The sequence below is a fragment of the Crocodylus siamensis genome, chromosome 7 (genome assembly GCF_052110815.1).
Source record: "Crocodylus siamensis isolate JL-2025a chromosome 7, ASM5211081v1, whole genome shotgun sequence".
Lineage (NCBI taxonomy): Eukaryota > Metazoa > Chordata > Crocodylia > Crocodylidae > Crocodylus > Crocodylus siamensis.
This window is the reverse complement of record NC_143401.1, coordinates 40,165,374-40,192,954: the sequence shown is the minus strand read 5'-3', so window position 1 is coordinate 40,192,954 and position 27,581 is coordinate 40,165,374. Positions and strand designations below refer to the sequence as shown.

General features: G+C 45.3%; 1 protein-coding gene across 11 annotated transcripts in view; it reads left to right on the top strand.

The window, feature by feature from the left end:
• Positions 1–27,347, top strand: part of PARG (poly(ADP-ribose) glycohydrolase) — a 138,814-nt gene extending 111,467 nt beyond the window's left edge. For all 11 annotated transcript variants that reach the window (XM_090057849.1, XM_090057839.1, XM_090057838.1 and 8 more), the window contains 3 exons: positions 2,933–3,038; positions 23,696–23,824; positions 24,669–27,347. In XM_090057849.1, the coding sequence (XP_089913975.1) occupies positions 2,933–3,038; positions 23,696–23,824; positions 24,669–24,841 (408 nt within the window). In that variant the 3' untranslated portion in view covers positions 24,842–27,347. The remainder of the gene's footprint in view (positions 1–2,932; positions 3,039–23,695; positions 23,825–24,668) is intronic.
• Positions 27,348–27,581: the final 234 nt, after the last annotated feature.

Below are 27,581 nucleotides of genomic sequence, written 5' to 3'. Positions count from 1 at the left end.
TTGCTCTGGGATCTACGCTACATGTGGTGGGCATTCCTAAGTGTCCAGTGCAGGCGCCACATACAGCATAGCTCCTGAGGTGGGTGGAACAGACATTGTGAGGGCTGCAGTCTGATTGGAGTGGGTGCCACAGGCATCACAGACCCTGGACCTGCCAGACTGCACCACCCATTCTGGGATCCGTACTGCATGCAGGACCCCCAGAAGCTGGTCCCAGACTGACCAGAGCAAGCACTTTGGGCAGTATGTGTCCCAGAATGCTTGGGTCAGGTGCCATGTGCAGTGTGCTTCCAGAACGGGCACCTCTTGCAGCATGCCCATAGGGCATGTCTTGCTCAATTCAGATCAAAGAACAACACCAGGAACCAGATAATGGGGCTCTCTGGGCTGGATGCTGCCCACAGGCCCTTGAATTTACACTAAGACTGCAAATTGATCCTGTTATTTCCAGTGTAGTATTGCATATTGTTGCTTAGAGAGTGTATATATTTTAACCAGTGTTATGAAATGCCGGAGCAAGCTTAGTGTTGAATGGTAATATGATGATAGCTCATTCACACAAATATACTGACTCTTTTAAGCAAGCTAACATAACGTGAGCTAACTTATTTCCTTGAAGCAATTTACAAATTCATCTGGTCTTTTAACCAGCATAATTTCAAAAGCAGCATCTTTTGGAAGTGGTTTGTTTTAGGTTTGATTCTTCAGTCAGATTATATTTGTGGTGATTCTGCAATCACTGTGTAGAAGTACTCCTGTAGGATTGGGTACCCTGAAGTCAAAACATAAAATTCTAGTGCCTTGGTCTCACTTTTTAGAGAGAAATTATTGTGACTTCCCTTGAACAAGATTGTTCTACCTTTATATTGGCTATAAGGGTTATTGTGGAGCAGTGCAAGGTACCACCTTCCAGCACTTAGCTGGCTACCTTACAGCTCTTCCAATTCAAATTTGAGAGGAAAAATACTGAAAAGATAGCTTTTCCTCCATATTTTCTATTCTTGTCATTACCCCAAAATAAATTGGTAGATTTGAAAGCGGGAAACAAAATGGTATTGTATTGTCGTGTCTAGTATGAATCCAGTTCTCTCAACAGGAGAGGTTTTATTTTCCACAAGCTAAGGTAATGTTTGCTAGGTTCTGTCATTTCTTACAAATCTGGTTCAAACGTTGAACACACAAATATTTTCACTGGAGGGAGAAACTTTAAAAAGCCACATGCATCTGAGGGAACAAGTGATTTGTGAACTATTGTGCAAGACCTTTACTGCAAACCTTGAATAATGGTATGCTGCCAAATTATAACTAATATCGGTCAGAATTTACAGCTCAAATGGAGTGAAAGAAATGGGTTTATTAATCCGTACAAGACAATGCATTCAATAAATTTTTATACCTTTGCAAGAACTTCACAGGGAGATTTACTTTTTCCACATATATCTCTTGTCAAAGCATATTTCTTTATCCAAGACGTGTAACAAAGTTAAAGATTTTTTTCCCTCCTTTTGCCTCAATTCAGTATTTCATAGGGCCTATATTTTAGGGTGGGTTTTTTTATTCTCGGTTACAGGAGTTTAAAGAAATAGACATATTTGCCCAGTTTGTATACAAATTTAGCATACTATGTTGTGTTCATAACATTGAAAGTGCAGATCAGCGGTAGGCTGTTCAAGTTTTCACTGCACAAACTATGAAAAAAAAGCCTCATTATAGTTAATTTACTGCTGGAAAAACTGTTTTATTTTCTTGTAAAGTCATTTTGTTTGTTTCTGTCAAATGAGAGAGCCAGCTACTGTTATATTTGGCAAGGCGCTTTCTTGGGATCCTGCTTGATTGCTTAAGTAGTGGGATGAGACACACTGTATGAGAAATAACTGATTGGGCAGGAGATAAAAAGGGATGCATTGTGCGTTAAGCCTACAGTATAATTGCAACAGAGGCAGAATAAGAAAAACTGCATTATTTTCACCTATAACTAATACCATCTTTTTGCTTTATGGTCTGAAATTTCCAGTGTAGAATTAAAATTGTTTTAAAAAAATAAATATAACTAATTGAAAATACATCTGAGATGAGAAACTGCTTTCCTCCAAAGAGAAATGTGGGCTTGAATTGCTTGAGGAATGGAGAGACAGAAATAAAATAGTTCTGTGTCCTCAAAGGTGACAGCTTTGTAAGGCATGGGGCAAGGGCACCAAGGCAGAAAATCTGCAGATATGGGTCACTGTAATGGAAACCTCAACACTGTAGAAGTTGGTTTAGTTTGTATAGCTGTCCTATCTGAATAAACACTTAATTGAAGTTCCAGGTCCAGTGTTAGTTGGTACGCTACTGCCAGAAGTGCTCTTGGATAACCATGATAATTGAGAAATCTTGACCTTCTGTGTTCAAGTAGGAAAACTGGAAGTGTTCTGGAGCATTCAGTTCAAGTAATGTGCTTTTTGCTCATCTAAATACATCTTCTAGTTTTAGCTGTATAACAGTCTCTCTTTCTATGCTGAACTGTTCATCGTGTAACTACTCGTATATCATCCAAGAGATTTCAGTGCCGGACAAAGTGGCCCTTTGCTGTGTATTCATTACACAAAGCTTAAATATATAAAGTGCCTTGGGATCTAGTGTAATGATGTATAACTATGCAGGTAATTTATTGTTCTAGTGTTAAAATTATTCTCAGGATTCTTTCTAAAAATTCCTATTCATTTTTTAGCGGTAGTGAAATAGCAAGGATTTTCTTATGTAACATTTATTTAAATTTGTCCAGTGCTTACAGTTGTTGCTTAGTGTTAGTGTCTTGATTTTTAATTTTTAAGGCAGCTTAATGCCATATTGAATACTGGATCACTAGTAAACTGCTGTTTACTGCTACTGTTTAACATATGACTTGCTTGTTATAATTTCATCTGCTGATATTCCTCTTTTCTTCCTACAGGCCTACTGTGGTTTTGCTCGACCTAATGTTCCCCCTCAGCACCTTTCAGCGATAGCCACAGGAAACTGGGGCTGTGGAGCTTTTGGAGGTGATGCCAAATTAAAAGGTAAACTGTAGCTTTAAGGAGTTACAGGACTCAAATAGCTGCTAGAAAAAAAATTTACTGCCTTAAATTTAAAGGAATAAAAACTTGTTTTCTGAAGTCCTGAAAACTGAAATGAATGTTCCTAGCAGGCATCTGATCAAGAGCCAAAGTAATGTTAAAACCATGTATGATATAAATCCACAAAAACAATGTGATTGCTTAATATTCTTAAATATTGCAGTACTGTAGAGGGCTTAGAGATTAATACTGTTTTGACAGTCAGCAAGATCAAATGGAAGGAGCATGGATCTGGGATCCCAGAACTTCTAAGGATTATAGAAAAGTCAAAAACAAACATGTTTTTGCCAGACCTTAATTAGGCCTATGTTTGGGGGTCTGTAAAGCTGTTTTAAGTATTGGTTGTACTCATAAACCGTGTACAATTCTTGGATATCTCAATGACCCAAATTATAGGTATAAATAATTTTGGTTGCAAAAGTAAGCCAGCTATTACAAGCAATCCCTGCTTAATGCTGTTTTGCTTAGCGCTGTTTTGCTATACCACTCATTTAAAATTGATACGTGATTCCACTTAGCACTCAGTGAGTTTTGTTATAACGCTGGCAGTCGCCCTCTTGGGTCATCAAATATTTTCGGTTTCACTTAACACTCGGTTTTTCAGGAACCAATTAAGAGTGCTAAGTGGGGGTTGCCTGTATTTGTAAGCATAGTTTGCCACTACAGAAAAGACTAATGCCTGGCCCTTTCCTTTTCCCACCCCTTAGAGGTTAAAATGCTGTTAGTATCCAGTGCTTGTTGTATGCATTCATTTCTACATACAAAATATTAGTGTTCCTTTCCTCAAGCAGACCATAATCTGAGTAAACCAAGGTTTATACTTGCCCACTTACCCCATGTGGGTTTTGAAGGCATAAATGTTAAATGCAGTGGTAAACTTTGGCTCTCTGCCCGTGGTTTTTTTTCTAGGAGAAAACTTGTGCCTTTCTCCATATAATTTTGTGTCCACTGATTACCAATGTAATGCATTTGACATCTCAAAGGAAAAACAGGACATATTAGCAACCCTTAAGCCTCTAAATGTCTCCCAAACTCTGCCTTACTAGTGGCAATGTGTATTTCAGACCTTTGTCTCCTAAATCTTTCCCATGTGACATCACACTGCTTTTTCTCTTTAATGGCAGCATTAGGCTGCAGCAGTTCCCAATGTCCAGCATTACTTTGAAACTATTTCCTAGTTGGCGAATAACTCAAGGTTCATAAATCTTCTAATTTAGTTGTATATACTTACAATTTACCATGCAGATAAGTCTAAAAAAATTTGAAGTTTGCTTATTGTCAAATGTTCGTGGAGGATTTAACATTTTCAGAAATTAAAGTTTGGCCAATGCAGGGCTTCTCAAACTTTGTGATACCACACCCCCAAGTGCTGCATGGTGGGGGGGGCAGGGAGCTCCCAGGTGGCAGCCACCGCTGCCATCCATCACTCCATGCTGCTGCGCATATCCCCTGGGAAGTTTTCAGCCCCCTTTTAAGTTGCTCATGACCCCCCTGGGGGTTGCAAACTACAATTTGAGAACCCTCAGCCTAATGAATATTTAAGGTGGTCAGGTTAGAAAGTACAGGTAACTAGTGTGATTTTTCTGGCTGCTGGCTTCATAAATTTTCTTTCTGAATGGTTTGTTTTTTTTTTCCAGTAAGAGTCTATTTTTCATTCTGTACACATTGATTTTATGACAGCTATTTTTTTTTGGTTTCCATTAGATAGAATAGATTACCAAGGTCAGGTCATCAATACAAAGACACTGCAATCCAGAATCATATATGATGAATAGTTCATGATAAGCTTTAATACATTTTTAATTTGAATATGAATGCTGCTGTATCCCACAATAGCTTGAAAATATACAGGTTTCCTCTGAAAGTCAAGTGAGTAAAGCATAAAATAAAGGCTCCAAAGACCCTTACCTTTCGGTTATTTGGAAGTCAAATATTGGGACTGCTAGAAGACCATCCCAAGCTGATCTTATTTATTGGGGTAGCCCATGCGAAGAGAGACATTGCCAAAAAGTAAAACAAATAGAACTTAAACATCCAGTGCTTTATAGAACAAAATGATACATTAACACCAGAGAAAGGGAGAGAAAGGACCTGGTAGATTTTAAGCATGGGTATTAACAATATGTTATAAAACAAATTAAATTAAATAAAAAATAGGTGTATATATTTTGTAACTGGATATTTTATTCAGTAAAATTTAGGGCCTGTTCATGTGAAAGAAATATTTACTACCTGATCTCCAGTAGGCTAAGTGCATTTAGTCTGCTGTTTTCTGTTTGTTGGTGCAATTTGCCTGCCTTTGTGTATCAAGCTTAATTTTTTTCAAAGTTAATATTTTGAATTTGATACTGCTAGCAAAGCAGGTTTTGCTATATCTGGTTTTCTGAAAGCATAAACCAAAAGTATGTGTGTAGCCTCAAATAATCAGTTTTACCAAGTAAGGGGTCAATCCAATTTCATTTGAGTTGGCTAAAAGAACTTCAGTGAAAGTTGCCTAAAGTTCTAAGTGGAGTCTGTTGGACAATACTTGGGCAGGAGTATTTAAGAACAGGTAGGTGCTACAGGAAATGATATTGGTGATTCACTAGGCAACATATTTTCTTTTGAGTCGGTGTTGATCTGGTACTAAGAGGCTCAATATTGCTTTTTAAATAAAATGGAAAAAAAGAGTAGATTGGTAGTCTGGTGCAATGGAAAAATACACATTATATTTAGTCTATGAAAAAGCACTATGAAATGTCATGTACAAAAGGTATTTACTGTTCCTCCCATCCTAAAATGCTGTTCTGCATCACTGTTATATATGGGAAATTTGGCAGTGGTTCAACCCTGCTGTAAGCTGAGTTTATGGTACTGAGAAAAGATTGTTGTAAAAAGCTTTGGATCTTTCAATATGGAAGGTAGTGTAAAACTATGGGTTTTGCAAGTTGTTTTTTATGACTCACTTGTCTAGACTTTATGAGCTGACACTCTGTGGCAGTGATCAAGCCACTGTTGCAGTTAAAAACTTGTATTATTTTGATATAATATTTTTGGAAATAATTCTGTACACTCTTTAGTATGATGTTGACCAATGCATGTATGTATTGGTGTGCTCTGAAATGCAGCTTGGGATTCTAAAGCATTTTCACAGAAGACCGGAAGAACAAAAATAGTATTAATTATCCTCAGCTATTGTATCCAGTTATTCAGCATGGACTTCAGTACCAACTGGTGGTTTTATTTTATTTTTTGAAAAATTATTGTACGCTGTTCTTATAGCCTTTATCCATGCAATGTTCCCAACCACTGGGCTAAGGGTTGGCTGCCAGGTCATGACACAAGCCCCCCCGCTTGGACCCCCATCTGTCTACCTGGGCGAGTGGCTTCCGGGCATGTGGGGTTAAAGCTGGGGCGGGGCAGCCCCGGGAAGGAGGCAGCCAGCTCTGAACACCCTGTCACTTCCCTGTACCAGTCCACAGGGGAAAAAAAAGGTTGGGAACCACTGCATTAAATATGTATAAAATACAGCTTGACTCAAGTTCTCAGTCAGTAGAACAAAGAAAATAATTCCTGATATTTCTGATTATAAAATAGAGTAAAGCCAGGAACAGGAGCAATCTGGCTGCAGTCCCCCCTGGTCTGGCTAGGCAGGGAGTGCCTGGTACATGTCTTCATGGCCACTGTCACTTCCCTGTGTTACCTTCTGCTCAGAACAGCATAGCAGGGGCAGGAGGAGGAGGAGGAACTGCTGGAGGCAGGGAGAGCCAAGCAGTAACTGGATGGCTGCAGCTGCACCAGGAGCAACTCTGGCAGGAAGCTGCGTGCACTGGCTAGGGCCAGGGCTGTCAGCAGGCATAGGAAGGAGTGTGGTGCGGGCTGACCTTGGAGGGGCTCAGCTCTGTGGGGAACACTGCAGGGGTAACTGCAGGCCAGAAGAGGAGTGGGGTGTGGACCACACCATCCGGGTGAGCTCTGCTGCACATGCCGCCTGCCCCCCCAGGACTTCCCCCACTCCCAGTTGGCTTCTGGGACTTAATGAGCTGGCAGCCCCCCACACATGTGCACACTCCCTCCACCCTGCCCCACACACAATATACAAGAGCGACACTTTATTTTGAGTTATTATGCAATCACCTCTATATACACTACTCAAAAACACATAGATCAGGACAGAATTATTTTTTAAATAAAAATACGTTACAGTAGATGTTTGATTTTTAGTATACAATTTGTTTTTTTACCTGTAACTTTTTAAAACGATGCCTACTGAAAGGTTTTGTGTGTGTCATTTGACAGCTTGCCAGAACTCATTAAGTGGCCTGCCAGCCAAAGTGACTACCTGCCCCTGAACTAATGTGTACTCCTGAGCAGCAGCAGCTCCCTCCTTTCCTTTAAAAGCAGCTAAAAATTTGTCCCTACCCAGAGTTACTACGTTTGGATGCGCTTTTGGTATATGTATCCAAAGGTTTGTGTGCATTTGATACCAAGCAGAAAGAAACTCAAAGGAGAGGATATGGCTTAGAGTTACCATAGATTTGGTAGCTCATAGCTCTTTTCTGATTTTAGAAAACTCTTCTTTAATATTTAGGAGAGAGTTGTATTGTTTACCTCTGGGAACCATATTATGGAACAAATGCTTGTATTCTTTCCTAATTGCAGTTTATGATAATTTTTCCAGTAAATACAGTACATAAAGGGTTAAGGACATACTTATCCTGTGTATCTCCTTGATTTATTGCAATCCAACAGCCATGATACACTTGTTCCCATGATATTTAAAGATTTGCAGTGGCTTCCTTTGCCATCTGAGAGAGCGGTGCTTGAGGTAGCTCTCCACTGTTCTGTAGAAAAGTATTGAAAACAGTCTGTTTTTTAGCCCCTGGGCAACTTATTTTTTTCTTTAGAAAAGTGTAATTGCCTTTCTCTGTACTATATTGAAGTAGATCATATCCTATATCCAGTTTGGATCCTGGATTTGCTAGGGACCAGGCCTTAAAGTTAAGTCTCATGAGGTATTCAGTGTGTCAAAACAAGCCTGAACTTGGAACGTTAAAGGATCCAAGGCTTAGTTTTAGACCAGATTCATGGAAGTTTAGGGCTGGAGGGGACCTCGTAAGATCATTGGGTCCAGTCCCTCTGCTCTGGGCAGGAAAGATGTGACAGTTGTATGGGACGGACAATAGACAATAAGGGGAAAGGAGATAGGAATTATTTTCTCCTGCTGTAGTCATCTTGATGCTGAACATAGTTAATAAGAAAAATTGCACTTTGAGAGCAAGAAAAGTACTTTTCTACATAGTGTGATAGGTGCAGTTCAAAGTATATTTGAGCTACCAAATTTCAGGTTGTATGCTTATATATTTAAAAGTTAGAAAGTTTAGTTGCACATTCTGCAGATTATATACATTGTAATCTTATTTTACAGCAGTGCGCACATGTTACCCACACCATTTTGTGGTTGTGCTTCTTCCTGGTTTCAAGCTAAGCAGAGTTTATTGACCACAATGTTCCCCTTCACTTGCTGTCTTAATTTGTAACATAATTTTGCTATGTACCATTAAATAGCATCAGTGGTGGACATAAGTAGCACTTCATTCTCAAAGTAAAAACAATCAGAACATAAGAGCCAAACTGGATCAGACTAATGGTCCATAGTAGCCTGTTTCTGACAGTGGCAGAAATGGATGCTTTAGAGTAGGGGTTGGCAATCTATAGCTCATGGGCTGGATCCAACCTCTGGAGCCAGTTGATCTGGCCTGTGGAGTAGGGGCCTCAGCAGCTTTTGATTGTCACTCACTCCTTGTCACTGTAGGAAGAAGCAGAAGCAGCCACAGTGGTAGCTGGGTCCTAGTGCCCATCCTGCTCTTTGTGACTCAGAGTCATTCCAGCCCACAACCTGAAAAAAATTGCTAACTGCTGTTTTAGAGAGAGAGCATTGAATAGAATATATCTACAGTGATCTGTCACTTGTTTATTACCCTCTCTGGCATTCACCATTATTGGTTCAGAGATGCCAGGAGAAATATCTCCAACTGTTCTGTTCAATACAGAGGTGGACAAGATCTGGCCTGCCAGCTGATCGGATCCAGCCCATGGACAGGTGGCCACCATTTTATATTGATTGTATCTGGCACGCAGCTGCCCTCACAATGCTTTGCATGGGGCAAACCCTGCCCACTCCTGCCTGGGAGAGCCTGCGCCATGCTCCTACCCAGGAGCACATCAAGGGGGCGAGGCAGCCAATCAGAGTGCAAATAAAGCAGTAGGGACAGCAGGCCGCGGAGTGCCACCATGATGGCGGGGACAGAGGGGCTGGGCCTGGCCCTCCCCCCCTGCCCAAACTCCATGGAGGAGACAATGGTGGTAGTGCGAGGGGGTGGGGAATGGGGGCGGGGCTGCCACAGCAGGGGGAGGGAGTGGCCCCAGGCCCAAACCCTAATCGCCTGGGGGAACAGGGTTGGGCTGAATGGGGGGTAGGGCCAGATGAGGAGAGTGGGAGCACAGGGCTGGATGCTGGGCTCTGTCCCCGCTGGCCCCCTGGTGGGTATGGCTCTGGCTCTGGCCCCGGCCCCAAAACAGCAGGGGCAACAGTGGGGGGAGCGAGCCTGGCCCTGGGCCTCTGTCCCTGCCCAGCCCCCACCCCCAGAAGGTGGTGCCACTGGAGTGGGTGGGGGCAGAGCCAGCACTGCTGGCCCCACTCCCCGTCCTTGCAAGTGGTGGCAACAGAAGGAGGGCGCTGGCCCAATTCCCCCTGCTCCCTGCAGGCCGTGATAATACAGTGGGGGGGAAGGGGGCACAAGGCCAGCGCTGCCAGCCATGCCTACCCCCCCTGGCCCTGCAGCTGGCGGTGATGGAGGAAACAGGGTGCTGAGGCCAGCAGACAGAGGGGAGGGGCAGCCCAGCCCGGCCCAGCCTGGCTATGAAGCGGCAAGAGGGGAGAGGAGGACTGGGCCCACCCATGAAAGTGGGGCGGGGGTGTGGACGCAGGCCTCTGTCCCCAGCTTCCCTCCCCCTGCCCATCATTCTTGATGGGCGGTTTGCTAGTTGCCCTCTATAAAAGGGAGAAAAGGCATGATTTTTTGGTGAGACTGAGATTGAAGATTTCTGAGCAGGTATGATCTAAATGGAAACTTTCACACCAACAATACTGTAACTTGGCAGAGTGATGGAACTGGAGAGGAGTGAGTGAAGAGAGTAAGAGTCCAAGCCAAAGCCGGTTGAAACTAATGCAGTAATTACCATTGACCTTAGCGGACTTGAGTTCAGGGTATTTGAGATAGGCAGGCATCTGATCACAGATGGTTTTAAAAACAAAGGAAAGCAATTTTGAAATAGATACTGAAAGAAACAGGGGCCAAGTAGAGGAAGGTTGGATGGGGAAGATGTTGTATTAGCATCTCTTTCTGAAGATGCCCGCTTCAGTTTATCCCCTTCCAAGCTGTTATCTTCATTATGTTAAAGCAGGATCATTAGGATTTTTTAATTGTATTCTATGTAATAGGGAGGAACAGGTCTGAAACTACAAAAATAAGTAATAAGGCTAAGTACTGGCATTCAAGAAGCCTGTAGCAGAAGTGTTCTACCTTTTGAGTTTTAAGCACCTAGGGTTAGGTCAAGAAGAAGCAGACCACACATTTGCCCTTGTGGTGGGGAGGGAGAGAGCTCAGAGCCTACCTGCATGGCCTGAGTCCAGTGGGCTCTCACACACCTCCTAGCATGTCCCATGGGTTCCTGGGGTTGCTGAAGACTCCTGAGTAGAGCTGAATGACCAAGCCACCCCTGATTGGCTGCTGGCCATGAGCCACCATGTCCCCAACATTTTGCTGCTGTGACACCTAGGTTGTGTGTATGTAATCCAGGCTTCGACGGCACAGCTGGGCCACTGACTTTCATGTGGCTGATGAGGACAATGCCTACCTCTTGTGCAACTCACCATTCCTCGGGGTGATGGAGAGCAAACACTATGGTCCTGGGGTCCATAGTGTATCATCATCACTGATGTAATGCCCCTGGTTTTCATCAGGGGCGTAGCTTTACCCTTACCTGCCCTGGCGTATGAGGTCCTACAGGGGGGAAGGTGGTCTGCTGGAAGGAGCATTTCAACTACACATCGGGCCTGGTGCTGTGAGCACACGCAGCACAGAGATGGGGGAGGGTGAGCTTCATGCTGATGTGTATGGTCCCAGCCCCGCACCATGCCAGGATGTCTGGATCTGCAGTCGTGGTTAACTGCCTTCTCACCTGTGTGGGCTGGGAGTCCTCCTTGAATAAGTAAGGCCAGAGGGCTTCAAGTGTCCCCACCCCAGCACTGGGCCCCAGATTCCTCTGGCCCCACATCCCAGGCAGTGCTGCCCACAGTCTTGGCTGCCTGAGTCCTGTCCCATTTCCTCAACCCCCTCTTCCCAAGGGGCATACACCAGGGTGTAGGGGAATGCAGCACAAGGAAGAGACATGCCTCATTTTGATTTGGGAATGTTGAAGCGCCAAACTTTCAGTGTGCAACAACTATGCAACATTGTCTGCTCTGAAACTTGGAACCGTCGTCTTATTTAACATTGAGAGAGTGGGAAAAGATCCTGGCTGTACCGGCTGTTATGATGTTGAGAGGGAGAAGCAGGTGAGCAGCCATGGGAGGCTTAACTTAAACATGAAAACTTGGGCAATAGGGGGAATGCTGCAGCCTTGGTTTAATTAAATGTTGCATCTGCCAAACTTTCATGTGCATAATAAAGAAAAACTGTAGAACATTGCCTCTTCTGGAACTTGGACCAGAGCCCATGGGGCTGCCACTCCTTGCAGAGTCTGTGCTGCAGGCCTGCAGTGGCCTGGCCCAGTGTGCTGTTAAGATGCCCCTTCCACCTGTTCTCTTTGGGGCCCTGTGCCTGTAACCACCACTTGCTGGGAGTAGAGAATTGGTCCTGGAAGGTGGGCTGTTAATGCTGCCCCTGGCATTGGATCTCAGGCAGCCTGGCCCCCTTCCCTCTTGCACTGCTGCCCCCTGGAGTGGGCTCCACTGGACTCTTTCCTGGCTTCACGGACCACAGGTCAGCAGCTCCCACAAGCCATATCTTCTGTTTTAGAGCAGCCTAGCATCTCCCAATCATTGTGCAGTGTGGAGCATTCCCTGTGGCTGCCAACCATAGCCACCCCCTTGGGGGTCTTGGGCATGTCACCCAAGGGAGGAATACCTGGAGTGAGGCTCTTCATGTCAGGGAGTGGGTAGCAGCCTGCCTTACCATGGGAGTCTTCCCATGGGAGGCAGTTCTGATGCTACGTAGGGGTGTCATAGCTGAATTCCAAGTGGTCTTTGACCCTGTGCATAAACTCCTTATCCTGGCACTGCAACTCTCGCAGCTCTACATGCAACCTCCCTTGGAGAGTAGCTGACCATCTGTAGTTCTTCTTCTTGGATGTTTGTGCCATGTTCCTGGACCTGGGTGGCTTGTTCAAATGCTGCAGCACCACTGTGCAAGCAGTCACCGAATTGTCTATTCTAATCTCCCACATCGATGGTACCCTTAGGTCCTCATGTCACTAGTGCTGTCTACACACATCTCTGGTGCTCTGCAAGTGTCTGGGTGACCATCCTGGATCCAGCATCTTGGGATCCATGACTGGGCCTCCCATGCACAAATGCAGAGCCTGCGGACAAGGGAGACACTGAGGGATCTATGGTGAGTTCCCTGTCTGGACCCTTTCCCACACCTGGGGCCCGAAGCTGCACATCTTCTCATGACCATGGCACAGAACATCCACATTCCACCTCCCAGCTGGGAAAATCTGGATGCCTGGGTTCCATCTCCCTGTTGTGGAAGGTGGGAGGACTGGGAAACCTAAGCATTAGGGCCTAGAGGCATGAGCCTTTTCCGGTTCTCCAGGAGGAGAGGGAGGGAGGGTGTGTGTGTGCACGTGTGCAGGCATGGGATGGGGTGTGGTGGGCTGTTGCTAGGAAGAGGGTTGCCAGTGAAAATGCACGGTTTTGCCTGTTGTTTACACCTTGGCTGTGGTGCTCGAAAAAAAAGCTTTTAGTGTAGATCGGGATCTGTTTGAGTCAGATGGATCCAAGTAAATGCAATGGCCTCACTCAGGAAAGTAATATGACCTTGAGGGATGGGGTGGTCAGCTGACAATTAGCCAGATTTATAGCCCCACTTAATATAACACAAACTGATAAGACCCCAACAACAGTACGGGGTATTGGCCATAGCTCCTCTACTTTGTTCCATGTGCAAGGTAGGAAGGTGCTTGAGAGGCATAAGGTCAGTGGGGAGCATTGAAAATGGTTTACAAAGGAATTTGAAGACAGGCACTGTTTTCCTTGACCTCACAGCAGAATATGATACTGTTTGGCACTGGCCTGCTTGTAAAGATGGCAAGAGTCCCGCCTGCAGGACTAACATCGAACTGCTCCTCCTAAACAGATGGTTCAGGGTGCACATGGGTGAGAAGACAAGCACTTAAAGAAGACAGATCAACAGACTGGCTCGGGGATCTGCACTTGCTCTGACCTTGTACAACCTCTACACCAGTGACCTGCCAGAAATGCAGCCATGGGAATTCAACTCTGCTGAAGATACCTGCTGTAGATTCCAGGCCTGGACTTTCTCTGAGCTAGAATACACTTTGAAGAGTGATGTGACAAAGCTGGCTAACTACTGCAAGATATGGAACTTACAGCCAAGTATTAATCAGATGATTTCCAGTGTTTTCCATCTATGCAGTGCTAGTGCTGCCCAGGAGCTAAACATCTACCTAAATAGCCAGAGGCATGAAGCACAACCTGTCTACCTGAGCATGACACTAGACCAGACTTGATGTCATGAACACTTGAAAAAGACAGCAATGAAAGTTTTAAGACATGTAACAACCTCCTTAAGCTGGCTGGGTCATCATGGGGTGCCAGACCCTCAACCCTAAGGATGTCAGCTCTTGCCATCTCGTACTCTGCAGCAAAGTACTGCACACCAGTCTGGAATCAGAGTCGTTGATGTGCAATGTCAATGATGCACATCATCTTGGGAACTGTTTGGCTGACGCCTCTACCATGGCTCCCAGTTCCGAGCAACATTATTACCCCTCATATGTGATGGGGAGTTGCAGGTAGCAAGTTACTGGAGAAGATCTATGACAATCCAAGCCTACAACAATCTCTTAAATCCACCTGCTGCATGTCTACCATCATGACACTCACTGTGGTCCAAAGTGCCACACTAGGACCACACAGCAGAGACCCTCTAGTGTGAGGAATGGAGGTCAATATCATCACCAAACCAGTTCCTTACCACAGATCCTACGGCAGGGGTAGGCAATGTTTTTTGGCCGGAGTGCCGAAAAAACCCACAATGCCTGCCTTGGAAGGTGCCAGCGTGCAGCATGCCAGAAAAACAAAACGAAGGCAGGGGGTACATGGCGGGATGCCCTGCTTGTGCCCTTTTTCTTCCAGATCAGGCTCTGTGGCCATCAGCAGCTACCCAGAACCTGGGCCAGCTGCAAATAGTTGCTGCTTCCCGGCCCCAGCTGCCCACCCAGCCCAGGCTCCATGGAGCCAGCAGATACCTGCGATGTTCCCTGCTGTGCTGCCCTCACCGCCACTTCTGCAGAACAGCGTTGGAACCTGGCACGGAAGGGCACAGAGGGGCGCACAGAAAGCTGCCTGCTGCTCCCAGCTCCCCACTGCCCTCGCCACACTTCCCCTGCAGGCGGGGGCTGCAGCAAGGGGCACAACCCTGCATGTTGCCCGGGGGTGGGAGCTGGGGCCGGGGAGGCAGCAGCTGTTTGCAGCTGGCCCAGGTTCTGAGTAGCTATTGCTAGCCGCGGAGCCTGGGCTGCTTGCAGCAGGGCTTCCATCCTCCCGACCACCTGCTGAGAGCACCCCCGGCTCTCTGGCTATCAGCAGCTACCCAGAGCCTAGACTGGCTGCAGCTGAGAGGCTACAAACAGCTGCTGCCTTCCTGGCCCTGGCCCTGGCCCTGGCCCTGGCCCTGGCCCTGAGCTCCGGGAAGGTAGCAGGTGCCAGCACTGCACCCACTGGGGCCAGGGTGGGGAAGCAGCAACTGTTTGTAGCCTCCTGGCTGCAGCCAGTCCCAGCTCTGTGGTAGCTGCTGGCAGCCATGGCTCCCGGGCTGCTTCCAGCAGGGTTTGCAGCCTCCCAGCTACCTGCTAGGACTAGCCTGGGCCAGCTGCAGCCAGGAGGCTGCAAACAGCTGCTGCCTCCCCAGCCCTGGCCCCAACGTGTGCCGAGGAAAATGGCTTCACGTGCCATGATCTGCACATGTGCCGGGGGTTGCCATTCCCTGTTCTACAGTCTGCCCACCTGGCTTCAACCTGCCACACAGCGGGCCTTGCTGAATAGTCAGCGGGCCTTGCTGAATAGGTCTGTCTGCAGACAACCTCTACCTTTGGCATCTTCATGACAGCCCAGACTAGCTGTGGTAAAACATGCACCATGTTACATACTGTTGATGACTACCCACTGACTAAGTTTAGTGATGGACTAGAGGAACTGCATATGACTGTTGAAGACACTACCGCATGGCTTGGCAATAATGCACATGCTGACTGACTGACTGAGTGGGGAGCATCAATAAATCAGTACCATCAGTCTTCCACGTGGACAACCGTCAAGCCAAGAGCACACTGAATATCAGAGTAGGCAACTATATCTTTCCCCTTGAGCATACCGACTTACCAAGGAGTTGCATTAGACCATTACCTCACCTATAAACACACTTAGATGGCCAGCAGTAAATTGTCTGCATGGGTAGCTGCCTTAAGCCATTTAGACAGCACAACTTGGGGTGCCAACTTTAAAGTGCTCAGAACCACTGCACTTGCAGTGATATCTTTTAAAAACCCACTGTTTCAATTTAGGGCCCCCATTTCATCTACACCTGTGCTAGTTGGCAGGTATCAAGGTACCCAGGGGCCAGTCTTGGGCCTGGTTTTGTTCGCTATCTTCATCAGTGATCTGAAAGATGGGATGGCGTACACCCTCAACAAGTTTGCAGTTGACACCAAGTTGGAGGAAATAATAGATATGCTGGAGGGTAGGGCTAGGATTCAGAGAGATCCCAACAAACTGGAGCATTGGACCAAAAGAAGTCTCATGAGGTTCAGTAAGGACAAGCACAAACAAATACTTAGGACAGAACAATCCCATGCACTGGTACATGCTGGGGACTGATTATCTAAGCAGCAGCTCTGCAAAAAAAGAACTGGGTGTTACAGTGGACAGCAAGTGAAATATGAGCCAACAGTGTGTCCTTGTTATAAAGAAGGCTAATGACTTACAGGCCTAAATTTAGTAGGTGTTTTCTCAAGGGCAATGATTCAGCCCTCTATTCAGCACTGGTGAGGTTGCATCTGGTACTGTGCCCAGTTTTGGGCCCTCCACTACAGAAAGGATGTGGACAAATTAGAGAGAGCAATAAAAATGGTTAGGGGGGCAGTGGCACATGACTTCTGAGAAGAGGCTGAGGGTACTGGGCTAATTTAGTCTGGAGAAGAGAAGACTAAGGGGGGGATTTGATAGCAGATTCTAACTACCTGAAGGGTGGTTCCAAAGGGAACGGAGCTAAATTGTTCTCAGTGGTGGCAGATGACAGAACAAGGAGCAATGGTCTTCAGTTACAGCAGGGGAAGTTTAGGTTACATATTAGGAAAAAAAAACTTTCTCCCTAGGAACTGGTTAGCCAGGGAGGTTGTGTAATCTCCATCCATGGAGGATCCAGCTAGATAAAGCCTTGGCTGGGTTGATGCAGTTGGGGATGGTCCTTTGAGCAGGGGGTTGGACTAGGTGATCTCCTGAGGTCCCTTCCAACCTAATTTTCTATCTATCTGTCCCAGCAGATAACTGTGCTCCTGTATGGTCCAGAAGTTGTTGCACTAAAAAGCTTGACACTGTAATTAACATTGTGCAGGAGCAGGATGGGTGACTGAGGCCAGGATCTCAGGGCAGTGACAGTGCAGGGCTGGGGCCTGGGCAGACCCACAATCCACTGCCTACATTCCCTGACAAAGGGCACCTGTTCTGCAGGCAGGGATGTGCAGGGAACAGATTGCAGCTCTGGTCTGGCCCTGGCTCCAGTCCTGACCCTGGCCCCGATCCTGACCCCAGCATGACCCCAGCTCCATGCTGTCACCATTCCAAGATCCTGGACCTGGCCCCAGACAGAGATTCTCGCCCACCCCAAGCCCTATCCCATCCACCCAGTCGTGCACCCTGCCTGCTTCCAGCCAGTCTCCTTAGAAACCCCAGGATTGTGAAGCAGTGACAGCATGGGGCTGGGGCACAGCCCTGGGTCTGTGGGCAAGGGCGTGTGGGGAGTGTATCATGCTCTTAATTGAAAGTTGCAGTCTTTACAAGTGCCCAGATGGGGTAGATGGAATCCACGCATTGAGCTGTAATACCAGACAGTGGCTCTCAAAGTTGGTTGGAGAGAATGGGGTTGGTAGGGATGGAAACAAGGGCTTTGCTGACTTGTCAGTTACAGCCTGGGGACAGGTCTGGCCTGGCACTTGGGCAGACCCACATGAGCTCTGGCCAAGGCTAGAAAGCTGCCCTGAGATGGGGGGATGAGCAGGGTGCTGGAAAGCCCCATGGATGTTGACAGAATGTGACCTACAATGAGTTGCAATGGGATGTGGTACAGATGTTTGTTATGTCACTCTAACCTACAGCACTGAAATGTGATACCACATCCAGCCAAGGTTATCTTAGAGTGGGACCTGCCGTTTTTACAGTGATCTATGTGCCCTGACTATCTGTTTGGTTATGGCTATAGAATACTTTCTGTATGCCTACCGCACAATAAGTATTACTTCATGCCTGACCTAAATGTTCAGAACTTTCATTAGGTTCAGGTAAGTATATTTGTAAGTGCTGTGTGTATATGTCCGTGTGTGAGGAAGAGAACATAATTACCCATATCACTCATCATAGAGGCTTAATTAACCAGGAAAAAAATCTTTATCTACAAAATCGAAGTGAGGGGCCAGTGGGAGGATTTGCATTGAATCAGGCCCTATGAAAAATGGGAAAGGGGAAAGAGTTTGAGATGTACAATAGTTTCATAGTTGGTAGGGTCTGATGGGACCTGAGCAGATCATCAAGTCTGACCCCCTGCCGTGGCAAGAAGGAGTACTGGGGTCAAATGACCCAAGCAAGGTGTTCATCCAGCCTTCTATTAAAAACCCCCAGGGTAGGGGCCAGCACCACTTTGCTTGGAAGTTGGTTCCAGATCCTAGCTGCCCTGACAATGAAGTAGCACCTCCTGGTGTCTAGCCTGAATCTACCCTCTGCCAGCTTGTGACCATTATTTCTTGTCACTCCTGGTAGTACTCAGGGGGAACAGGGACTCCCCCAATGCCTGCTGGTCCCCTCTGACTAGTTTGTAACAGGCCACTAGATCCACCCTCAGCCTTCTCTTGCAGAGGCTGAACAAGTTCAGTTCCCTTAGCCTCTCCTCATAGGGCCTACCCTGCTGCCCCCTTATCATGCAAGTGGCCCTCCTCTGGACCCTCTCCATGCTGTCCACATCCCTCCTGAAGTGTGGCACCCAGAAATGAACGCAATGCCTGACTCGTGGCTCAGCTGTTTCTTTTCTCTTACCTTCATAAGTGCCAAACTAGGAACATTTTTAGCAATTGAAAGTAAGGCTAGAATTGGAAAGCAGTGTCAATACCCCTTTAAGCTTCTAGTTAAAAGTGAAGTTGCATTGTCTACATGGCATGAATGTGAAGATTCATTAGATCACGTTCCCTGTGCAATTTAGGTAATTAGGTCATTTTGTAAAACTGAACAACTGAAGCTTTACAGTAGTTTAATTAAAATATCATCTTCAAATTAAGATTGATCGCACGTGTTGAGTGCAATTAATAAGCCTAGTTATGGGTTTATAAGAGACCATTGATTAAGGAGTATAGGCATTTCTTAAGTCTGTCCATGATAAAAAGTGAAAGAACTTCTTTCAGACTGATTAATGAAAACCAATCCTCTTTTGGTTTCTTCTGGCAGAGTGCAGTGAAAGGAAAATTCCATAAGTAATATATTTAAAATAAAATTCCTTTTGACATCTTCTATATAGTTAAAATAGATAAAATCCGCAATGGATATTGTCCATGGAAGAATCTGCATGCAGTTTGTGGGCGCATCCACACATGTAGGCACATGCTTTTGCACCAGCTCAAATAGAAGCAGTGCAAATTTGAGCCAGGACTTTTTGCCTCAGCACATGTGCCCAGACATGCACTTTGGTGTGAGGCAAAATAACCCTGCCTGGCTCTTTCTGGATCTGCAGCCGGGGGGAGCTAGAACCTGGGGCCAGCACCTGTCCTGGCCCCAGCAGTATAAAAAGCTGCCTTGGCTAGTAGCTCAGGAGCTTTTGGGGCCAAGCCAACTGGTACCTGGGATCACCATGTCCTGAGCAGGGACTGAATCAGTCCCCGCACCGGGACCCCCTCGGGCCCCAGGGGAGGTGCACCCAGGCCAAGGGTCAGTGACGATCTAGTCAAGGAACTTCTGGAGGGACTGGATGTCCCAGAAATCAGCTGGTCCTGGAGATCTCCACCCCAGAGTGCTGAGGGAATTAGCTGAGGTCATTGCGGGACACCTGGCATGGCTTTATGAGCACTCATGATGCTCTGGTGTGGTGCCAGAGAACTGGACGAGGGCCAGCGTGGTTCCCATCTTCAAAAAAGGGAGGAAGGAGGACCCAGGAAACTATAGGCCAGTTAGTCTTACCTCAATCCTGGGTAAGCTTTTTGAATTATCCTGGCGCATGTCCACGAGGGGCCAGTGGGAGAGGTTATGCTTAGGGGCAGCCAACATGGGTTCATTAGAGGCAGGTCCTGTCAGACCAACCTGGTGGCCTTCTACAACCAGGTCACAAAATCCTTAGATGCAGGGGTAGCAGTGGACGTAGTCTTTCTGGACTTTAGTAAGGCCTTCGACTCTCTCTCTCACCCCATTCTCATTAAAAAACTGGGGGACTGTGGTGTCGACACCTACACAGTCAAATGGGTTGCTAAGTGGCTGGAGGGCCGCACCCAGAGGGTGGTGATGGATGAGTTATTCTCAACCTGGAGGGATGTGGGCAGTGGGGTTCCCCACGGCTCTATCTTTTGGCCCGCACTGTTCAACATCTTCATTGGTGACTTGGATGAGGGATAAACGCACCCTGTTCAAATTTGCTGATGACACTAAGATGTGGGGGGATGTGGGCATGCTATACAGGAGGAATAGGCTGCAATCAGACCTAGACAGGCTACAGGGGTGGGCAGATGAGAACAGGATGGGTTTCAACACTGACAAGTGCAAGGTGATGCATCTGAGGAGGAAGAACCAGCAGCATACCTACAGGCTGGGGAACTCCCTTCTCATCCATGCAGAGGCAGAAAAGGATCTTGGAGTCATTTTTGATGCCAAAATGAACATGGGCCAGCAGTGTGGGGATGCAATCAGGAAGGCCAACTGCACCTTGTCATGCATCCACAGATGCATCTCAGGCAGGTTCACAGAGGTGATCCTCCCCCTGTTTGCGACACTGGTCAGGCCGTAGTTGGAGTACTGCGTCCAGTTCTGGGCTCCGCATTCAAGAGGGATGTGGACAGCATGGAGAGGGTCCAGAGGAGGGCCAACCGCATGATCGGGGGCAGCAAGGCAGACCCTATGAGGAGAGGCTAAGGGACCTGAACCTGTTCAGCCTTTGCAAGAGAAGGCTGAGGGGGGATCTAGTGGGAGGGGACCAGCAGGCATTGGGGGAGTCCCTGTTCCCCCGAGCACTACCAGGAGTGACAAGAAATAACGGTCACAAGCTGGCAGAGGGTAGATTTAGGCTAGATATCAGGAGGCGCTACTTCATTGTCAGGGCAGCTAGGATCTGGAACCAACTTCTGAGCAAAGTGGTGCTGGCTCCTACCCTGGGGGTTTTTAAGAAGAGGCTAGACGAACACCTTGCTGGGGTCATTTGACCCCAGTACTTTTTCCTGCCATGGCAAGGGGTCGGACTTGATGATCTGCTCAGGTCCCTTGCAACCCTACCAACTTTGAAGCTACCACTTGTTCCAGCTGGACTGCTGAAGCAGCCCTTTCAGTTGCCTGTGTCTTCTACCCACTGCAGCAGTCTGGCAGTGGGGGATGCGGCCTGGCTGTGACCTGCTGCCACCTGCAAGAGCATATGCTCCCAAGGCTGCATGCCTGCCACACCCAGCTGCCCTGTGCCATGTGGAGGGGCTCTGCCATGAGTTCCCAGCAGCCACAACGGCCGCTGCTACAGCTGGCGAGTGCCAGAGTTTTTTGGTGGGGGGAGGTTTGGGGGTTGGTTTGTTTTAGTTTTGTTTTTCTGAGTGCTGGGAGGCTGGGGCCAGGCAGGCACCAAGTGGGGAGCTGGGAGCAGGTGGGGCAGTGATCAGGGAGCTGGGGGAGAAAAGGGGATGGTGCTGGGCAGGGGGTGGCTATCAGGGGAGTGAGCATGGGCGGGGGCCAGGTGGGGGTCCCTGCTTTTTCCCCTTCCCCTTTCTCCAGCCCCATCCTCCTCCTACTTACCTGGCACGGAGCCCAGGTCCCAGTCACTGTGGCCTGCACCACTGCTTGCCCTGCACAGTCAGGCAGCATGCTTCAGCACTATGGCAAGGGCCAGTCATAGAGACACTCTAGCTGGCTACCAGAGTGTCTCTGGAAGACCCAATCCTCTGGTTGCCTCAGGGTACAGTCTGGGACTGTGCTTTGCCCGGCTGTTTTGCAGTGTGGTTCTTTTTGCCCCCTGGATATCCAGGGGTCTAATTTTGCCCCCCAGCGCAGGGAACTTTTTTTTGGTCCCACACGTGCCTCTTGCAGTATCTCAAAGGGGTTTGAGACACTGCAAGAGGCACGTGTGCGCTTGTCTGGACACTCCCTGTGAGTGTATGGTCAAAAACAAGAAAAACAATAGCAGAATAAATGGTCAGTGGCAATCCATCATTTCCAGTCTTGGAAAGTTAATTGGACTAAATATGATGGGCACATTTGACTTCTGGTTATCGCATCAGTAACTAAGTACTATTTCTTAACATGAATCCTCACAAATTTCCTCAGGGTGTAGGAAGCATTCTCTCTCTTTTCCATGTAGAAAAACTGAGGCAGAGAAACTAAGGACTATTTTTCTAACATGACCTAATGTCAGAGTTTGGGTGTCCTTGTTCAAACTGAGAATTGAAATCCATGATAGTATTCTCAGATCTGCCAGTCAAGTTGATTAGTAAAAATGGGCCACATTTACTGTCCTGAGTGGTGTCTTACTACAAGTCTGCACTTTGTAGTCTCCACTGAATAAAGAACAGTGGGTGTTTGCACAGGCTCCAGGAATTGTTGTTGGTCCCAGCTCTTTTCTTCCACTGGAGTGGAATAAGCAAGCAAATGCACTGGTTGTTATATTGACTGGAGGGACTGAGGCTTCAATGCTCCTGGGCCATCAGTGTGTAGGGGAGAATAGAAATACTGAGGTGGTTGTCCACTCCTGTTTTATGATCCACAATGCATGTAGCTCATATGGGGGCTCTAAGGGCACATCTACATGTATATTAACACACTTTAGTTAGTGTGTATTAAATCTAGTACCCCACTGTGAGGTACTAGGAAAATGTGCATTAGCCTATCTTAATGCACATTAACTAAAAAACATAGGGTTTTTAGTGGTGCTTTAATGCACATTAAAATACACTAATAAGCATTAAAGCACACATGTAGATGCACCCTAAGAGAAGGCTCTGTGCCCTTGTCCCACACACTTTAGGCATATTGGCTTGTTCTTGATTTGAGTCTCCCTTGAATTTAGACCCACTATAGTCAAGGGAAAACATGGGTGTAACAGTGGCAGAATCTGTCCCATTGTGATTCTGGCAAGATGCTTAAGTTATGAGTTTATTTCTGATTTTTAGTTTGAGCATGCGCACAAATGTGTACATGATTTTTGCATCCATACGCAGGGGGAGTAATACTTATGCAGTACTTGTAAAACTGCTTTGAAGTGTGCAGATAGAAATGCTAAGTGGTGTGATGGTTGTGCTAAAGCTCACAGTCTCAAGTTGAAATGACACATTTTTCTTCTATGGCAAGTTGCCTTTCCTGTACTTACTTGAGAGGGTCTAGAGGAGGGCCACTTGTATGGTTAGGGGCCTACAGGAAAGGTCCTATTAGGAGAGATTGGGGCACCTGGATCTCTTCAGCCTCCATAAGAGAAAGCTGAGAGGGGATCTGGTGGCTGTCTACAAATTTGTCGGCAGGGGTGGGGGCCAACAAGATATAGGAGATACTCTGTTTACCAGGGTTCCACTTGGAGTAACTAGAAACAATGGCCACAATCTGACAGAGAGCAGATTTAGACTAGACATTAGGACAAACTTATTTACAGTAAGGGTTACCGGAGTCTGAAATGGGGTTCCAAGGGAGGTGGTGTTCTCCCCTACCTTAGAGGTCTTTAAGAGGAGACTCAACAAACATCTGGCTGGGGTCATCTGACCCTAGCACTCTTTCCTGCCCAGGGCAGGGGGTCGGACTTGATGATCTACCAAGGTCCCTTCTGACCCTAAAAATCTATGAAATCTACCTGTGGACTGTGTTACCTCTTTTCCTTTTGTTTCAGCCTTAATACAGATATTGGCAGCTGCTGAAGCTGGGAGAGATGTGGTTTACTTTACCTTTGGAGATGCTGAGCTGATGAGAGATATTTACAACATGCACACTTTTCTCTGTGAGAAGAGCCAAACTGTTGGTAAGCATAAAATAATCCTCTGCTGTGACGTAATAAGAGGGATAATTCCTCTCCAGTGAGAAGGTTGCACCATAAGAGCTGTACTCACTTGTTATAAAATACTCAACCCAAGTAAGTGAAACTAGTATTTTAAGTCTATGAAAGAAACAATTACTGCATAGTCTAGGCCTATGGCAGAAGTGGTCATAAACTTCTACCATCACAGAAATTAGTCTGCAACAGTTAAAAGCATGCTGGAGCTTTAAAGAGAATTTCAAAAGGCATGTTTCATTTTTTAAATAAAATAGACCCATTTTTTTCTTTATACTAATCTATTTCATAACACTGGTTGTAATCCTGGAAATTCTGATATTTCAGGTAACCTAATAATTTGCGGGCCCTTGGCAATTACTGAGTGGAGGGTGTGAGGGGAATGCATAGCAGTGTCTTCAACTTTTGTACAGGAAACAAAGAACTGACTGAATATCAGTCTTTGCAAATAAACTGACAAAATAATCAGTTTGTAATGTCTTGTTTAAATTCATACAGCAGTTGCATGTGTACCCACACATGCATGTATACTGTTAGTGAGATTCACCAGTTTTCACACACGACTTTGATAAACTGGTTTTGTGAAGAGAACTGAGTAGAAGGGGTTAAGACAGTGTCTGTCCATGCTCTGTTGTAGCGGACAAGCTGTAACACAGTTCCCTGTGGAGTGCAACCTACAGCTTCTACACTGTGATTTCTATATAGTTTTTGTGTGTGTGTGTGTGTGTGTGTGTGTGTATGTAGATAGAGATATAGGATGCACGATAATTTTATTGTAGTCCTAATTATAGTAAAAATGTATTTTCTTTTCAAGGGGATGTATACAGGCTCTTGCTTAGATATTATAATGAAGAATGCAGAAGCTGTTCCACTTCAGGACCAGATGGCAAGCTTTATGCTTTCTTATATAATACCATTGAATCTTATGCAGATTCCACAGATGATGAGGAGAAGGAAGAAGAAAAAGAATTGTGCTTTGAGGATTAGAGTAAACATTTATGTTGAGGATATTTTTCCTTTTCTCCCTCTAATATATTGTGTGACTTGCTGGATGTAATATATGGATTGGCTTAACATATATCAGTGTGTATAATACTACATTTGTAGTCCTATATGCCACCCTAACCTAAAAAAACAACTTTCAAACCAGATTTTTGTTTTTGTTTCTTCATTGTAAACACCGATCATCTGCCTACAGAAACGATTAGGTCAGTAATACCTGTTTGCATTTCTTCTTGGTCATCTCTTGATTTTGGTCTACACTTGCTACCCTTCAGAATCTACAGATGCCAAGACTGACTTAAAAATTGCAAAGGATTTATTTTTGCTCTCCCTTGCTTTTATTTTTCAAGAGATTCTATAAATTATATAGATTTCCTGTGCAAAGTGGTTGCTGTTATACACATAGCCATGTGACTTACAAGGATGATGGAGCAAAGCTTTATAATTATCCATCTTATTAGAAGTTCTAACAAATCCATTCTCTCCTTGGGATTACCAGGGTTTTTCAGCTTGTTATTCTTTATCTTAAAAAACTTCCTGTTCTTTAAAATAAAAAGCGGAAGTCTAAGGACAGCAAGGATTGGGGGAAGCAATAAAAGCATCACCTATATATGCCATTGCTTGACTTAGCAATGCCCGAGGAAAGCAGGATAAGAAGACAAAGTGGAAAATTAAAGTAAGGGCTAGAATTATAAGAACAGAGAAACAGAATTAAAATTAGAGGAAGTAGAGGGAACGTACTCCCATTTTGTTTTTCTGTTGTTGTTTTTTTAAATTGTGGTAGGAGCCACCTATTATAACTACAAACAGGGTCTTGAACACAATGCTGCATTTGAAGTTATTCAAGCCAAAATTGCTTGCTGCAGTTCAGGTATATTTATGTTAGATACATAGCTACAAATCAACTGTCATATAATATCCCTTATGAAAATATACACAGAAGTGCATGTAGGTCACACAAAATATGCACACAAAATAAATAGAACTAGGATCTTATATTTGCTTGGACATTATTGGGAGAGAGCTCTTTCCATATTACAAAAAAGAAAATATCCTAAAACAGCTGCTGCTGGTGAGAGCTAAAATCTGTGTGCCTTTATGAAGTACAGAAGGGAGTATATGTAATACAATGGAGGTATGTAAAAGAAAGAAGTGTAAGAATTATACTACTACTATCTCTGCAGACCCAAATGAATGTTGTTGTAGCATATTAAAGAAATATATTAATAAGTTCCAAAGAACTTCAGGTACATAAATGTAATATAGCATCGCAGGGCAAAATCCATTGATGTTGATGGGCATTTTGCCTCTAGTAAGCAATCTACTGTTTAACCTCAAATTAGAAGTATAGCTTCTTATGTGTTAGGTTCTTCTGTCCAGTTTTTCCTTATCATTGGTGCTCCTAAATTAGCTCAGTAAGTGTCAGGTATGCTTGGAGATGTAGTATAAATAGCAAGCTGTTGACAGCCAACATTTTGAGCACAATATCAGATCCCTGAGTAGGGACAGACAATATGGTACGTAAATATCTGTGGCTATTTACAGTCAAGACTACAGTAGAACCTACATGTAGTAGTGCAGATAATAACTTGTTTTAATTTATATATATTTACCTGAAAGATCTGAAGTTTAATAGCTCCTGTGTCCTTATTTCCATATTTGATTTTTGGAAGGGAAATGTTGCAGGGCACTTGCAGTGTAACAGCAAATGCAGCCTGAATATTCTACTTACTTCCTAAGATTTAAAGCAAAACAGCATGGGGGGGTTAAGGAATTAACAAGAGCATTATATCCCCAGCTTCTTTTTAATTTAAGAACAAACTGCTCAGGATGCTGCATCAAAGCCAAAAAGAAAATGTTGGGTCAGTGTAATATTTGCTCTGCATCTTGATTTCTTGCCTTCCCCCTCCTTCCAATCAGCCCCAACCATTTCTGAACTATCTGGAGCTCTCTGTCTAGCCAGAAATGTATTTTGGTGCTGCACGCAGAATAATGAGAAATGGAGAGTACTGATGGGCTAATCACGCAGCTTGCGAAGCTGGAATTTCATTTATCTAAAAAGCTGTTTATAGAATACTCGGTGCTTTTAATTCCTTTAAGGGTGTTTGTTAACTAAGTTCAAATAAAAAAAAAAATTAAACTTCTTACCAAAACTATTGTTTTATACTGTGTTTTAGTGGCAAAACTAAATGACAACGTATAACAATGGTTTGCAGTCTGTTACATTGAAGTGTGGTCTCATAATCAAGTTAGGCGTCAGAATACTTTTGTTTCACTTTACAGCTCTTGCACCTAAATTCCTCAGTTATGAGGTGTTCTTATCCAATTATGAAAACGCGTTGCTGTATATATTAATTTATAAACTGTTGAAGTATTCTTGATGCGTTCTTTAAAATGACAGTTCATGCATCTTTATGTTGATTTCTCTGGATCTGTATGCTAACGTTTACATATTTTTTGTAGGGATACAATAAAAAAAATTCTGATCATAGCAATTTTGTCTCCTTCATTATTTTCTACCTGCATGTATCTTGTGCACCTCTTAGATGGGTAAGCATTCAATACATGTGGGTTTGAGATTTGGTTTTGGGTTTCCAGTATAGTAACACTTCAGAATACTGGAGTTGAAATAAATAGCACTGTTTTTCCAGTAAGTATGGTAACTTGCTGAATCAGCATAAGAGCTGACTTAACAGACGTCAAGTCTTTCCAAATCTTTGCCTGT